Source organism: Trachurus trachurus (genome assembly GCF_905171665.1).
Source record: "Trachurus trachurus genome assembly, chromosome: 22".
Taxonomy (NCBI): Eukaryota; Metazoa; Chordata; class Actinopteri; order Carangiformes; family Carangidae; genus Trachurus; species Trachurus trachurus.
In genome coordinates, this window is record NC_139907.1 from 9,491,587 (window position 1) to 9,503,089 (window position 11,503).

At 40.8% G+C, this 11,503-nt stretch overlaps 1 protein-coding gene across 2 annotated transcripts; it reads left to right on the forward strand.

Annotated features, from left to right (window-relative positions):
- The first annotated feature begins 1,246 nt into the window (after window positions 1-1,246).
- On the forward strand, window positions 1,247-8,882 carry mapre3a (microtubule-associated protein, RP/EB family, member 3a). 2 transcript variants are annotated; one of them, XM_083997869.1, is made up of 7 exons: window positions 1,247-1,383; window positions 3,286-3,413; window positions 3,513-3,658; window positions 3,752-3,947; window positions 4,920-5,062; window positions 5,598-5,750; window positions 7,448-8,882. In XM_083997869.1, exons 2-7 carry the CDS (start codon window positions 3,293-3,295, stop codon window positions 7,514-7,516), a joined length of 828 nt encoding a protein of 275 aa, XP_083853995.1. In that variant the 5' UTR covers window positions 1,247-1,383; window positions 3,286-3,292; the 3' UTR covers window positions 7,517-8,882. The 2 variants fall into 2 exon arrangements, with proteins under 2 accessions (XP_083853995.1, XP_083853996.1); XM_083997870.1 differs by having other exon boundaries at window positions 3,752-3,908.
- Window positions 8,883-11,503: the final 2,621 nt, after the last annotated feature.

Here is an 11,503-nt window from a genome sequence, read left to right on the forward strand (position 1 = left end):
CAGTATTTTTCCTTGTGAATAAATGTCTTAGATTATGATTCTGCATCAGTATTTTTTTGCAGTGTAAGCAGGGATGCACACAAGATTTAGCTCATGTTTAGACCCAGCTTTGTTCAGAAGGTCATGGTGCTACAGTCAAAGATTGTTTTTTGGACAGATTTCACCTTTGATCTTTCAGAAGCTACAGCAGATCTTGTTGTGTCCTTCTCCTCCCAAATGTACACTGGTGCTGAACAATGTGTTGTCACATTGAATTACTTTTCATCTCTTTTTTTTGTCTTGCAGCTCTTTATCACATGATTTGAGTGCAAATAAACCACAATGAATCTACTTCATCGGAGTCTGGTCTCTCATTACTATATTAACTCAAGTACAACTTTAAGATATTTTTGCTTCATTTGGAGTAGGCTACATACAATTAATTCTACTTTACACATCTACATTCAGGGGAAGATACAGGACCTTTTCACTCCACTATTTTTACTCAGCAGTGGTTACTAATTATTTTTAAACCAGTGGTTTTCAGCCTTTTTGGCTTGTGACCTCTAACAAAACACTTCTCAGATAATTTCGCTGAAAATAACTATTTAAATACCAAAAAGGCACGACTCTCCAGTGTTTCACACACACACACGATACAAAACAAAATTGTAGCAGAAGCGAGTTGTTCCCTTCAGATTTATCTTGTGACCTGATGGAGGGAGCCTGATCCCAAGGTGGGGAATCACTGCATGTGGTTAAATCTAGCTCCACCTCCAACAATAACATAGTGTTTTTTTTTAAATCAGAATTAACAATCTAATGATGCATTCAAGTCATTTTAAATGCAGATTTTTTTTACTTGTTATGAAGCGTTTTTGCATAGTCGGCAAAACTACAATGAATCACTTTACACTAAATATCTTTGTGTTTTGATCATTTTGTCCACTGTTTCCTCACATTTTCTAAGGTTAATCAGTTAATCCAGGAAGCAGATTAATTGATAATGAAACTAATTGTTAGATCCAGCTCTGGTTGTTGTAATGACGCTTAGTAAAGGATGTAATTACTACATTTCTTATCCAGCAGCAGATGAAACAGCAATATAAGGCATTTTTTGTGTGGCTTGACCTCACTAAAACCTTAGTCACTAGCAGGCCCTAAAATCCAACCAGACACATCATGTGTCTCTTAGCTGGAACAGGCCAAAGTCCTATTTATAATGAACCTTTAGCAGCATGGAGTCGGGCGCATGCGCAGTGGGAGCTGGATTGTTGCAGCCCCAGACAGGGCGGCCCGTTACCAAGCACTGCACCGCGCAGGGTCTGACAACGACGACAGCAACGGGCATTGACATAAGGAAAAACTGCCAGCGTGATAACAACACAGACACTCCTGAATACAGTGAGTATTTCAACGCACGACGGTTCTGCTGAGCCGCTTCGTCCCCGCTCGGTTCTGGGTTTTGTGCGTGTTTTGCAGGGGACGGGGTGAAGCGGTGTTTTATTCCCAGGCACTGAGGATATTTCCCGTGCACTGACAGTCCTGAGGTATTCGGGGAGGCCTGTAGAGGGGGCCGCTGGAAGACCAGCGTTGCGGGTTTTTAAACCAGGCACCAGGCGAACGGGCTCATTTATTGTTCTCAGCTCAGGCTTGAAATGTCAGACCCCCACCCCTTTCTCCGGGCTCACACTGGAGGGTCTTTGCACTCTGGGTCGCTTTCTGTCTTTTTTTGCTGCAGTCATTACCGGAGCTTTCGCTGAGGCCCGGCTCTTTTTTGGGGGGGAGAGAGAATAGATTGACTTCCCTTTCGTGCGCCACGCTCGATGCAATAGTTCATATTTATTAGGAATTACAGCCTTGCAGAAAGGTCTGCGCCTGTTAACGTGGCACAACCTGCGTGTTTTTTGGTCATATAAACGGATTTATTGTTGCCTGTACGGTCGGAGGTTATAATCATGCAATTGTAGGCTGGCCGAGCCCCATGGGAGAAATGCTGGTGTAATGTGCGCTGCTGAAGGTGCATTCACAGGAGCCAGCAGTGTTATCACTACAAAACCACTGCCGTGCAATTTGCAACTAAGCGTGATTCAGTTGTTATGAGTGTGAATGTGAGAGACGTGCTGTCAGCTGCAGACACACAGCGACATGTGACCTTACAGCCATCATTTTTAAAGCCCCTGTCTCGTCTGCGTTGATGTGCATCTCTTTCCTTTTCTCCTATAGCTACTGCAGGGAAAGTCAAGGTGTCACTTTCCTCATTTCTGACACTGGTGGTGATGAACAATCAAAGTGAGCATAGAGGAGGCCGGAGCTGTCAGATGTGTAAAGCTGCTCACAAACATCGGGATATTTCTGTTTAATCTAGGGGGGATTATGCTCACAACACATCTGTAGATTAAAGCTAAAGATGCCTCTCAGTGTGGTCTCTGTGTTTACACTGAGAAATGAAGTGCATGTCCCACGGGCCCATATCACTGGTCTCAGAGGTGTCTGGCCTAGTAGTCTAATAGGAAAAGTTCATCATAGGACATATGGGGAAATATATAACCTCCGGGAAGTCATTGTAAACAGAGACCCCCACCATGTCATATTAGAAAAATGTGTGCTCCACATATTGACAGATTATGGGGTTTAATACTAATGCAGTATGTTCTCTATGAGTCCAGGACGATAAGACCAAGCTGAAAGTCGGTCAATATATGACTGAAGTCTGGAGCTGAAACAGCTGTAAAGACTAATCATTAATAAGAAGTTGTGTTGATAATCAATGAACTTGGGTCATTCAAAAGCAAACACACCAAACATCTCCTAGATCCAGCTTCTCCGATGTGTTTTTATTGCATCTCATGTGATGCTGGTTAAGTTTTGGGTTTCTGAAGTTGTTTGAAGGATTAGTAACAAAGTTTTCCATAGCAGAGGATTGATCGAGAGGATAATCATCAGATGCAGTATCAGGTTTGCATTCTTCTGCCTTCAAGACGATTGGTAGGTTGGTTAAAGGTTATGGGAAAGATGAGTGGAGTGAGCAGTGCAGGAGGTAGGAGGTAGTTTGGCTGAGGAGGATGGACAGCTCGAAAGTTGGACGAGACCAAGTCTTCAAACACCCCAGCTTAACTTGATTATATGATAACAGTCATCAGTTAACTTTAGTTTACATACAGTTGTTGTTAATCAATGACAGGAAAATCAATCAGTTTGAAATGTTTAATGATGACTTTGTTGGTGAATGTCTTTTCTGTTCTTCAGCTCTTTGAGATCCAGATTCAGTCCCTGTCTTCCTTGTCTCTGTGTCGTGTGTTCCAGGTAGGGGATGGCAGTGAATGTGTACGCCACATCTGTGTCTATTGACAACCTCAGCCGACATGACATGCTGGCATGGGTCAACGATTCTTTGCATCTCACCTACACCAAGAGCGAACAGCTATGTTCAGGTGAGGCCCGAGGGGTTTGCGGTGCGTTTGCGGAGGATTTTTTGATTTAAAGCTCTTCAAGATAAGAAATTAAATGTCTGTGTCTTCTGTGTTTTCCAGGAGCTGCATACTGCCAGTTCATGGACATGTTGTTTCCAGGTTGCATCCTTCTGAAGAAGGTCAAATTTCAAGCCAAGCTGGAGCATGAATTTATACACAACTTCAAAGTTCTTCAGGCAGCGTTTAAAAGGATGAGTGTTGACAAAGTCAGTTTTTTACCCAATCATCCCTTGCACTTGCCTTAGATACATGCTGTATCACATGGAGCTATTCAAGCATTTCCTGTTTCCATCCTCCAGATAATTCCTGTAGAGAAGCTTGTAAAAGGGAAGTTCCAGGACAACTTTGAATTCGTGCAGTGGTTCAAGAAGTTCTTCGATGCCAACTATGACGGGAAGGAATATGACCCTTTACTAGCCAGACAGGGGCAGGACGTGGCCCCTGCCCCCAACCCAGGTGATCACTTTATCCACCACAAACCAAAGAGAAACCCAGGTAAACCAAACAGTTTTGCCTTCGCTTGCACGGTCTTGCTGAGCTTTTGGATGGCTCAAGGGCGCTCCCCCCCTGCAAGCAAGTGGTGTGAGCAGCACGATTCACAGAATGACTGCTGTCTTCTTTAGATCCATCTCACTGCCCAGCATTCACAAGCAACATGACACTGTAGGTATGAGTGAGTCACTGGTGGGATTGCACCAGGCGGGCGCCACAGTGAGTAGTGGGATGCAGCAGTTGGTGGGGTTGCAAAATGCACATCACGCAACTTCAGTTTCAACTCGCTTCTCCCAATTCTAATTGATCTCGATCGGCAGCGCCAGAGGACCTGCAGAAATATCAAATGTAATGATTATCTCCAGTGTTCTGCATTACGCCGGTGATGCAGCGCTGTTGCAGCTTCATCGCTCTCAAAGTTGGACTAAAACAAGAAAGTGTCTCATTTTACTAACCAGAGTTAACGTCAGCCTGACCAGCCTTGCTCTGTCTCTGTCAAAGCTTTTTGCTTGAAAATCATGGCGAACAACCTGATTTGATTTTTAGCGTGTCATAAGCCTGCTTTGTGACTTTGTCACTGGCAAGCAGCGTGAGCAGAATGACTGCATTTATTTCAAAACTGTAATAATGCGTGTCGGCATGGTTTGACTTTGAGTTTCTTTAGTACACTCCTGCTGAAGCACTTATAGAGGTTTGGCAGATTCTTTTTTTAGTTTTATCTCAAGATTTGGCTTTATATGTTTGGCAACCAAATTTGTATCTTTTCCTGTATATCAGCTCTGTTTGTAAAACTTTTTGAAATCCATTCATAAAAATGCCATATCAAAGACAGTAAATTATGATACAAGCTGATAAAATCAGCTCTCTATAATGTGCTACATCCGTCGCCACAGTTGCTACAAGGCCAAAATAAATGCAGAGATTCTGTGTGCACTCAAAACGCTCAACATCTCTCACCGTCTCTGACCAATCCAGGACCACAGAGGACATCTCCAACAGTTCCCAAAAACATGCCAACACCGCAGCGGGTCCAACACAACACTCCAGCCTTGAGGAAGAACCCGTCTTTGTCTAGAAATGGAGGCAGTGACGCTGAGATCATGGAGCTAAATCAACAGGTAGAGTTGCACGGAGAGGAGGAAGAGCTGTGGTCTGAGATCATGTCATCTTTCTCTCGTCTCATGTCTATGGAAGTAGTGTGCTGAATTAATTGGACTCTTACAGAGCAATAATATGACATGTTACAGAAGGACATGAATAAATAATGGAATTAATGAAAACAATGGTTGTAATCCATTTAGCTACTTTGGTGTAGGGTTCTGCTGCTGTGAGGCTAGCATCACACTGTTGTAGCTTTAGAGTTATAGACACTTTTTCTCTCTATGATGAGTCTTCTTTTTTTCTGATTATTTAATGCTTTCAATGCTTGGAAAATGATTTGACTTTCCCTACAATTAATATTTTATGTTGTAATATACACCGGATTTATTATTTACCAAATGCAAAGGCAGTCAATTGTTGTTTAATGAATAGATTTAAAGTGAAAAAGACAGGAGATAGTTTCGCCTGTTACCTTTTATTTACAGTGGTTTACAAATACTTTTTTTTCTGAGACTGCCCGCATCAACATGACGTTTCTTTTTCCGTCCTAAGTTGATGGAGTTGAAGTTGACCGTAGACGGACTAGAGAAGGAGAGAGACTTCTACTTCAGCAAATTACGGGACATCGAGCTGATCTGCCAAGAGCACGAGAGCGAAAACAACCCCATCCTCAGCAAGATAATCGACATTCTCTACGCAACAGAGGTACAGTATCTTTGCATGAACAGCATCAAATCTGCAATGCACCATTGCAATCTGTGTGTTTGTTTCTCACGGTGCATTACTAGAGAGGAGTGAAGTGACTTCTAAATTAAAAATGACTTTGACATTTTTAATAATGACTAAAAGTCCAGCTTTAGACTATCATGATACTCAACAATGCAGAGATGTTGTTCCTACAGTATAGTACTTCTGTTTTCAGCATGTTTCCCATTAAGTGAGTTAAGTGACCTTGGTTCTAAGTTTTTTGACAGCGCAAAAGTTAAGTGGGAGCATCTGATAAATATCAGTGCATTGAAACCAGGCACATAAACCAGTTTGAATGTCCAAACATAATCCAGTTTAAAAAGAAGTACAAAGAAATAATTTTATATATACAAGATTGAGGGTGTTTGACAAATCACGAGGTGCTTATTATTTATTTAATTATTTGGGTATTTATTTACCTCTTTATTATTTGTTGCTCTCTTGGTGTTACCTTCAGTTTGTCCTTGTATATGTATGTGCCTATATATGGGGATACGTGAGATAAAGTTTATTGATAATATATTTAGAATAAATCCAGCTAAATTAAAGCAGAAGTAAGTGATATATTTGTGTTAATATAAGTCTTAAATAGTTATATCTTCCGACAGCAATCACTTACATAGAGTGTTTGGACTGAAACACGGGTCTGTCAGTCACTCTGCTCTGCTCTGAGCCGAGGAGAAAACATTTATCGTATCCTACAGTTTTTATCCAATGAGGAGAGAGAACGGCATGCAGGGCTGTGTGTGCAGCCAAGGGACGCCGTGAATGTGGTGACGTAGGGACGAGGACTGTTATGGTGCGTTCAAGGAAACTCGTGTTTTTCCGACCTGTGAAGTTGTACCAGTTCAATCTGGTACGAGTTCACGGGTCGGAAGTTACGAGTGGCCGTTATAGTGACTTTCACCGGTAAAACAGGTCGGAAAAACACGAGTGGGTTGCCTGAAACGCTACAAAGTCGTAAGTTGTGACTTGAAGCTGTAATTTACGGTTTCAAAAGCCTACCTGGAACGCAGCATTAGCCAAAACGACCGGATCGCTTACTTCTGCTTTAACTTATTGTATAGATTATAATGACAAGAAAGCAAGATAGTTAGTTTATGAATAAGGGGGAGTAGGGAGTGGGAGTGGGAGTAGATAAGTTTCACTTCTTCCCACTCCTTTTCAGATATGAAAAAATCCAATCATTATGTATTATTTTCATTTTTTCATATGTTGTCTTTTGGAAAGTATTTATTTTTTTATGTCTGTCCACTGTATTACTGTATTACTTCCTTATTTCTTTTTTATATGTGCGAAATAAACTGCTAAGGCTATGAAGAAGACATGTTATCTGCATTGGCGCAGTAATAACCTTTCCATGAAACATTAGTTTCACAGAATTACAAATACTTATTATGTTAAACAGTTATGTTACAGTCCATTTCAGAAAAATAAGAATTATATTTTATAGCTACATACCACTGTCAGTAATAATAATTAAAAAAGCCATTCACATGCTAACAAATTAACTGCTGTTTAAAGGATTTCAATGCTGTGATGGATTTGTATATGGAAAGTTAACAAACAGGAAGAATGTAATGAGCTGTTGAAGCTGGTGAAACAGAGACTTCACATCTCTAATTTGAATATCTTCTCTCTCTTGTGTATCTCAGGAAGGCTTTGCGCCTCCAGAGGATGAAGAACTCGATGAACAAGCTCACCTGGACCAGGACGAATACTGAACCCCTCATCTCCCTCCCCCATAACATCTCCATCCTCCCTTTAGTTTTCTTTTTGCCCTCATTTGTTTTCTACTCTCTCTGCACGCGCTCTATAAATACATTATCCCTACTCTCTGTCCGTCTTTTCCTTTCTTTCTCATATGAATATCTGTTCGTAACCTTCCCCCATCCACCCTCTGGCCATCTACATACTATACACAACTACTCCGCATCGTCATTTGCTGCTCCTCTCTGCCTCCACTTTACACAGTAACAATAACAGTAATGTACAACATATCCCAGTTATTTCAGCATGAGAAACACAGAAAATCGAGCCGAGCCTGGCATGGAGGTTGTTATGGCAAACAGTGAATTTAACTCTGTAAATATTACTGACATTTTTTGATTTCTGAGAGAACAATGTATTTGCTCATTATGGAGTTATTTATTTGCCTTTGGTGCGCTGTTAACACTACTATTAGAGCACAGAACAACGCTGCTCCGATGTGCCATCAGGACACTCCCAGAGCTACTAAAAACTGTAACAGAAGTGACTTTTTAATAACAATTTCTTATTTATTTAACTTATATTTCAGTTAGGATAACTCTCTGTAGCAAAATTGGTGCAAATCTACTGTATATGAACTGACAGCTGAAGGCCCTGTGTGTCGTTTGAGAATAAGGATTGCGCTCAAGTCTGCATCAAGCTTGTTTTCTGTTATGGCGGTGGGGTCATGGCATGTAGAGACGCTGAAGGAAATTCTTTGGTGCAATGACTCAAGGCATTTGATCAGTGCTATGCGATAACTCATTATTGATCAGCAACATATCTGAGCATGAGAATGTTACACATTGACTGTGAATGAGTGATATTTTGTAAATGTATATTGTGTGAAGATTTTTGTCTGATGTCGCACGATCCTGGTTAATTGCCATTGTATCTTTTAGGCGGACATGCAGTAGCCTTTGAGTTCAAGGTTTAGCAGTGGAGAGCCACCTACAGACGGACAACATGGTTATAGATTGTAGCAATTCTAATGTCTTACTGTAAACAAGGGAGCCTGACACTGAATTAATACAGACACATTTGAACATGACAACCTTTGTCGTGTTTTTACTGCTAATCACATTGTGTTTAAACTTTTGATTTGCTGTAAAGAGTTGCCCAGGGTGTGTGCGAGTTGTAGTTTGGAAGAAAGTCAGTATTAAGTGACCAGTTGACTGGTCATAATTAGCATCCAGTTTAACCAAGGAAGTCTCCTAGTCCTTCCCCAGCTATTTTTACTTTGCAAACTGGCTGTCGTCTGCTCTGGAACCTGCATTCATCGACCATGTAAACATCTACAGAACACTCATCTTTTGAGTTTTGAATAAATAAACAGTTGTGAAATACATGTGTGGTGTATTTTATGCAAAGATAGAAATAATCTGTTGTGCGTTTACATTTGTAGATATAGCAGTAAGCACCCCCCCCCCCCCCCCCCAATCTTTTTTTTCTGTTGATCCCAGCATCATATGCTTTTAGAAGTATAGAGATAGGGACTAGTATGTGTAACCAGAGTGAATTTGAAGTGTGACTCTTCTATTCCCTTCACAAATGATTAAATCAGGAGACAGTACGCCCCCTTGCGTTTGTTTGCGATATTGAGGCGCGCTCCCGCGAGGGGATGTTTTTGTGTAGAAGTACGTTTTGGCACTTTTTGTAAACCAGAGTGAATTTCATGCATGTGGCACTTTCCTGCTAAAAGTTGACTGGGGGGGGGGGGGTCTGCCAACAGAATAGTCAACGTTGGATATTTTATATTTCATTTTATTATTAAGCAGCGTGAAAAAAATGTCATATTTTAAACACACACAGAGGTTTGTCTATCAGTTTAGGCATAATGCACTTTGAATTCTTTCACCATAGACCACATTACATTTTCATTATCGGTGGATCAGAATATTAATGTTTTCGACCTAAATGAGTAATTTCTAGGCTACACAGGTTAACCCAATTAAAAAACAACCTACTTTTTAACCTATGAATTGCAAGAAAAGATAGGATAAACTTGCTCAAAAAATCCGTTTAATTTTGTAATTATAGCTGGGATACATTTTCACACAACATGGCATACAGAAAGGTTTGGGGATTTTGTGTTGAGGAAAAATATCGGTTGTTTACACTCTTCAGAAGAGTTTTAAAGAGTGTGACTACAGACAGTACGCCCCCCAGCGTTTGTCTGGGGTGCGGAGGGGCATAAGCGCGCTCCCGCGGAGGGGGGGGGGGGGGGGGGTTGCTTTCCGTGTAGAAGTAGTATTTGTCATAACACCATGTGCAGCGCGGGGGATTAGCTCAAATGGTAGAGCGCTCGCTTAGCATGCGAGAGGTAGCGGGATCGATGCCCGCATCCTCCAATGTTTTCTCTTCTGTCCAGCAATATTTATTATTATTATTATTAACAATCACCCTGACATATTTACTAAAATTGAAACGTTACAGCTCCGACGCTGTGGCGGAGTCGTTCCGCATTCAGTCTTTAGTCAGACGGTGAAATAGTTACAGCTACTTCAAGCTTGTCACATTTTTGTTCACATACATAAGACTACGACCGAACTCGTAACATCAAAATAGTCAAGTTTCAGCATTTTCAACGTCTTGTTCAACCTGCTGCAACCGTAAATGTATCATAAAACGTACACTGTCAACATTTCACTTCACTTCATGAGAGCAGCAGCAGCAGCAGCAGTAGTAGCGTGTTAAACGCACTGAGGACCAGCAGGTGGCAACAGAGCACCATACATGAACCTGTGAAATATGGTAAGTTGTTTTTAAAGTACATTTATCCAACAGAGCACTGAAGCTGCTGTATTCTGGGAGATTCAAAATGGATAAACCGCTTAAATTACGAGGGGGGGTTGTTCAGATGGTGATAAATGCTCATATTCTCCAATACAAACTTTAAAAACTTGTTTGTTTGTTGTTGTTTTTTTACATAATGAGACCCCCAAACCTGCGCACTCACCTGACATTTGTAGGACGACAGTGGACACACAAGATCTCACAGAAACTCGGGTGATTAAACGTGACTTCAGAAGGAAAACGAACCTGGTCAGATGGCTGTGGCTGTCCTGACTTTTTATGCAGCGAAAAACAAAACCGAGAAAAAGTAGTATTTGGTTGAAATTTTGACCGAGTGGATGAACTACGTTAGGTGCGTCACATCCGGTTAGTACGTTTCCCTTTCTGCTCGCTCTCATTGGCTATGGCTCGATAGGTAATCAATTGACACAACTCACTTCAGGATTCTTTGAACAATCATTTTTAATCCTAATTGCCTCAAATCCGAGAAAAAAAAACTTTGCTAAAATAATTTTTCCTTTTTATTTGTGTTGTCAATAAAAAAAACTATGAAGGAAATACATGAAAGTTGTTGGTGCAGTATGTGAACAGATTATATAAAGTGATAATAAGACTAGAAATGTTTGTTAGTGTCACTTTATTCACAAATTCAAAAGTAAAACAGATGTGCTGGCAGGCTATTCTACTATATAATCAGCAAAACACAAAGATGACAAGCTTACAACAGCAGCAGCTACAGCAAATAGAGTATAAATACAAATATTAATAGTGACTCAAACGAAATAAAACTACTACTAGTGGAAATAAAAAACACTTCTGCACAGTAATGGATTGTAGCAGTTACACTTCACTGAGACCAAGCTTGACTAATTGCATACTGTTGCTAAAGTAACTAATGCATATCATCTTGTTTAACTTTTTTTTTTTTTTTTTTTTTGTCAAATTGAATAACACATTTTCAAGAACAGAAAGGAAACGTACAAATGAAGTGATCTGTTTACAGTGTAAAATAGTGAATTTAATCAGATCTTTCAAACTCCTAACATTTTCTTCACCATGTACCCGGGCGTGCTGTACAGGAAGAGAGCCACGATGGCCAGCAGCAGGAGAGCGGTGAGGATCTTGATGGTCAACCACCTGTACTGGTTACACACCAGGTTTTTCAC

Bases quoted from the DNA above. Each gene is read 5' to 3' on its own strand.
- mapre3a (XM_083997869.1), top strand. From the start codon at position 3,293: ATGGCAGTGAATGTGTACGCCACATCTGTGTCTATTGACAACCTCAGC. The intron at 3,948-4,919 runs GTAAACCAAACA...TGACCAATCCAG, and splicing joins CAAACCAAAGAGAAACCCAG to GACCACAGAGGACATCTCCA. The intron at 5,063-5,597 runs GTAGAGTTGCAC...TTCCGTCCTAAG, and splicing joins TCATGGAGCTAAATCAACAG to TTGATGGAGTTGAAGTTGAC.